Source organism: Phaeoacremonium minimum (assembly GCF_000392275.1).
Source record: "Phaeoacremonium minimum UCRPA7 unplaced genomic scaffold PA7_03_scaffold_175, whole genome shotgun sequence".
NCBI classification, from domain to species: Eukaryota; Fungi; Ascomycota; class Sordariomycetes; order Togniniales; family Togniniaceae; genus Phaeoacremonium; species Phaeoacremonium minimum.
The window spans coordinates 85,567-90,335 of NW_006921082.1; the positions used below are offsets into that span (position 1 = coordinate 85,567).

General features: G+C 50.5%; 2 protein-coding genes across 2 annotated transcripts; one reads left to right on the top strand and one right to left on the bottom strand.

Annotated features, from left to right (window-relative positions):
• Positions 1-1,670: 1,670 nt before the first annotated feature.
• On the top strand, positions 1,671-3,599 carry UCRPA7_2599 (putative zinc knuckle transcription factor protein; the record flags this gene model as incomplete). Its single annotated transcript, XM_007915156.1, has 7 exons — positions 1,671-1,945; positions 1,995-2,296; positions 2,351-2,899; positions 2,952-3,020; positions 3,081-3,131; positions 3,187-3,360; positions 3,415-3,599. The coding sequence occupies 7 exons, from the start codon at positions 1,671-1,673 to the stop codon at positions 3,597-3,599; spliced, it is 1,605 nt and encodes a 534-aa protein (XP_007913347.1).
• Positions 3,600-4,201: 602 nt separating this feature from the next.
• Positions 4,202-4,769, bottom strand: UCRPA7_2600 (putative -alpha-glucan branching enzyme protein; the record flags this gene model as incomplete). The annotated part of the gene is made up of 2 exons (XM_007915148.1): positions 4,202-4,280; positions 4,342-4,769. The coding sequence occupies 2 exons, from the start codon at positions 4,767-4,769 to the stop codon at positions 4,202-4,204; spliced, it is 507 nt and encodes a 168-aa protein (XP_007913339.1).

Sequence of the window (4,769 nt, forward strand, 5' to 3'; positions counted from 1 at the left end):
TCTATAGCCCCACTGGTCTTGACAAAAGTAGCAACTCTCTTGTCTGAAAAGTCACGATTCCACTCAGAGTTAGCAAATATTACCCGGCAGAGGTGAAATCTTTAGTGTTTTCCTATGGCTCTTTGACTCTTCTATGGTAGCTTAGAGTGTCCTTGAACCAAGTCTCACACTTGAAAAGGAACATTTTGTATGAATGGTTAGCACCCTTGATAATGGTTAAATGGTATGAAAAGGAGTTGTCTGTTTATCTGCTTCCGCCAGATGGTAGCGTAAATATATCCGATAAATACAATGATGTCAAGAATTTTATGCCGAACTAGACCGGTGTACACCGATGTTGAATGACATACGCTGGTCTACGATATGCCTATGCCCGAAATGCCAGGGTTCGGGCCCGTCCTTGATGAGAGAGGATTATGTTGTCAAGACGGAGGAGCAGTTTAACTCGAAGTGATTTCATATACTAGACGGTCCACAAGAGGAACATGTAAAGCTTCAAGGAAGACGGTTAGGTGGCTCTAGAAACCTAATAGAAGTCTCGCCTCGGTCAGAGCTTCTTTCTTAGGGGTCAAAGCAAACAACAACATTCTTTCAATGCCCATAGCTTTAATTTCATCCGTGCTACCTATAATTCTCTTCAGAGATCAACTATTCCACAATTTATTGGGGTTTTTTTCTTGCTAGCTGTCGTCTCCATAAGACATCCAAAATCGATCATCCGCCCTGCCCCTTCCACTCTGGTAGTAGATGGCAGGAGCAGCTCAGCATCCAGACAGTTTGTGTTCACCCCTACCAAAATCAATCACTTCTTTCAGAGAAGCTCCTTCCAATTCCAAACCTGCCAATTTAAGGCAGTAGTTTCTTCCTTTCCCTATCTTTCACTCATCCCTTCCCTCCCAACCTTCACCCCAATCCAGCTCCCACCTTGGAAACTACATCTACCACCTTTTCGAGCAGGAAGAAGTTTTTCTCTCGAGCCTCACTCGTAAGCTAACCATTAATGGATCGAGGTCTTCTTCTTGATTACATCTTTGATCTCTGTTTGTTGATCTGCAACTGACGCATTTTCCTTTACAGCTGTTTACGCACGCGAAGGGCTTTCAGAGGCAAGTTTATTTACTCCAATATTTTCACCTTCGCCCCTCCTACTATCTCTGGTGATAACTTACTCTGCCCCAAATATCCTGTGCTCGAGATCTCACCCTTTTCAGTTGGCCCTCCTGATCTACCTCGTTGTGATTCGCGGCTGTTTACCCTTCCCGTCTTCCAACACTCCTCCCAAAGTCCGTCCTCCACCACAGAGCCACTGCTTCATCATTTTCTCGCCGCTTGATCATTAAGGACGCCTGTCCCTGTTTTCTTCTAGGCTAAGCGGCTTTGGCTCCTTGATCAATCCGATTTGGTGACCTCAAAATTAGCCAATACTGAGTGAGCCGCTTCTTTCCCTGCCCTGCCTACATAATTCGCATGCGTACCCTTGACCTTATGAGCAATGATCACATCTTCCTTATGCCGTGCCAAGTAAACAATTCTTTGTCTTTCTCTTCGAAAACCAAGATATATTAGCACACATCTTTACCAAGTTATTTCATCTGAGCTGAGAGTGTGAAACTTGTGATCACCTACTGACACTTCTCAGCATCCCAATCAAACAACAGATCCTGAACACCATGTCAGCCTGGAACGGTGGCAACTGGGGCAGCGGCGGCGGTAGCGCTGGTGCCTGGGATGAACGCCCTCAGGGAGGCGGTGGTAGTTCCCCTGCTTGGGACGCTGGCTATGCCAAAGACAACACAGACTACGATGGTATGGCCAAGAAGGCCGAGGAGAACGATACAGGCGGCCAAGGTTTTGGCTTCGGCTTCGGTGACGACGGCCCTGCGGGTAACAATGATGGCGGTAGCGGTGGTGCTGACCACGCCTGCTTCAACTGCGGCCAGCCTGGGTGAGTGCTTCAAGTAACATACCTCGATCTTCACTTATTTTCTTTCTAGTCACAACAAGGCAGATTGCCCCAATCCCCGCGTCTTCACTGGTGAGTGCCGAGTCTGCAAGAAGGAGGGCCACATGAGCAAGGACTGTCCCGATGCTGGTCCGAAGCGTTGCGGCAACTGCAAGGAGATTGGCCACTTCATTTCAGAGTGCCCCAAGCCCCTCGTCTGTCCTCGTTGTGGTGAAGCGCACATGGTGAAGGACTGCTCTGTCCCCGCAAAGTGCTACCACTGTAGTGAAGAGGGCCACCTGGGCAAGGAGTGTCCCAACCATGTTGAGCTGTGCAAGAACTGTCAGGAGCCAGGTGAGTACTATAACTGCGGATGGTCTCTAGGTCGTTTAGCTAACTCCTTGGAAGGCCATCGAGCCGCAGACTGTAAGACTCAGCGCAAGGTTGACCGCAGCCATCTCCCGGAAATCTCTGGGGCCGAGGCTTGGAAGCGTTTGGAGACAGCCATCCGTGATCGTGACCTCGATGATGTCAAGGAGGCTGTACAGGTCTACGTCAAGGCCCAGCCTGAGACGACCTATGCCGACTTGGAGGATGCCTTGCGAGCCCAGGGATACAACCTGTACCTCATTCCACGCGAGAAGCCCAACATGGCTGCTACCCTGACCAACATGGACTTCCAGGGTAACATGGATAAGAAGTATACGGTGAACTACCGCTTCGACAACCGCCCTGCTCGTCCCAATGAGCGCGAGGGCTGGCCAGCTGACCAGAAAGAGGTCATGGAGCGTCTCGCCGATGCGGGCGAGGTCGTTCCCCGCTGGGTACCAAAGTGCAACAATTGTGATGAGCTTGGTCATGTCGCCAAGGAGTGTCCGCAGGAGAAGATGGAACGCACTGATCAAGTCGTGATCAAGTGCTACAACTGCGAAGGCGAGGGCCATCGTGTTCGCGATTGTACGTGTCAATAACTTTTCCGAGCTCTCCGGAAGGTACTAATACCAGCCAGGTCCCGTCCCTCGTGTTGACAAATTTGCTTGCAAGAACTGCGGTCAGGCTGGACACAAAGTCGCGGACTGTAAGTGTACAACCTGCTTGAATCTTACTTTTGGAAGCGGACTGACCGAACTTTCTCCAGGTCCTGAGCCCAGATCTGCCAAGGATGTCGAGTGTCGGAAGTGCAACGAGAGTAAGTTTCACAGCCACATTTGGTTGATATCGTGCAAAAACTCATCTATGTCTAGTCGGCCACTTCTCCAGAGACTGCCCTCAAGGTGGTGGTATGGCATGCCGCAACTGTGGTCAAGACGGTCATAAAGCCGCGGACTGCACAGAGGCGCGTAACCTTGCGTTGGTGCAGTGCCGTAACTGTGATGAGTACGGCCACATGTCGAAGGAATGCCCGAAGCCGAAAGACAGTAAGTCGTTATTGAGACATTCTGTCCCCAACAGCATTTCCTAACCTCGGATAGTCTCTCGTGTCAAGTGCTCCAACTGCCAGGAGATGGGGCACTACAAGTCTAAGTGCACTAATCCTCTTGTTCCCGAGGACAACAATGCTGGTGGATTCGCGAGTGGCTTCGGTGGTAGCAACGACGCTGCTGCTGACTCTGGTGCTGCTGCCGATTCCGGTGGCTTTCCTGCTGGTGACTGGTAATCGGCGGTTTCGTCGACGACAAGCACTTAGGCACTTCCCGAACATTCTGGCCTGGGGGCCTTCTTTTGCTATCTGCACATTCTGGGTCACCATGATTGCGTATCTCCGCATCTTGCTGACAGCTCCCTCGCAATGATTGACAATTTTCCCAAGTTATTGATCACGTAAGGGGAGCATTACATGCCGATCGAGAAACATACGCACGCATATTGACTCGATCGTCTCAATACTGTTCTGGTTTCTAATTCGTAATTTGCTTCTCTTATGTTGTGAGTGCTGCATGTGACTCGTTTGATTGATAGACGACATTAAGGCATCTGATTGCATAAGCTCTTGTCCATCGTAGCCTTGACATCTGTATTCGAGTTTGACATTCTCGCTAACCAGATCATCCAAACACGCAGTTTATGCAGTGTAACTTTCACTTAGTCAAAGTCCCGAGGATATGAGGCACTGTGTGATACCATGGCTCCTGAACCGGTTGTGCCAGATCGACTTTTGTCCAAGGCCCTGCCTCCCTTAGCCACCTGCCGGTATCTCGCTCCAAACGACATCCGCCCAATACATGTGGCCAGAAGAGGTTCACGAATCCTGTTCGAAAGTCAGCCCAGTTCAACCACGGAGAGCTCGACGACCAGTGATTCTATACGACCAGACCACTGAAACATGCAGAAGTCTTCACTAACCTTGGTATAGTATCATGCCCCAATTATTGGAGCATCTCACGTGCTCATAAACATACCATCTTCCACCGGGTTTGAGATAGTCGTACAGCTCCCTGATGTTGTATTTGGGGTCTGGGATGGTACACAGACACAGTACAGTTACAATGCAATCGACACTGCCCTTCTGTACCTTGCCGGACCTCTCTAGGTCTTCAATGCCTACTGGCACAACTTCATACACACCTTCCAAGCCTGCGTCTCGGACTCGCTGACGCAGCTCTCCGTGGATATCCGTGTTCGGCTCTACGCCGTAGACACGTGTCACACGGCGCCGGCTTGAGCCTCGTGGCCGAGCCTCGTTCTCCCTACGGCGTCTCAGTGCATCCTCAAAGGGATTATCGTGGCCGATGCCGTTTGTCCTGCCACCAGACGGCGTTGTAGGACTCGTGGCGGTGCTCTTTGCCGGCGGGTCGAGATATCTGTCACTAAAGAGCGAAACCCACAT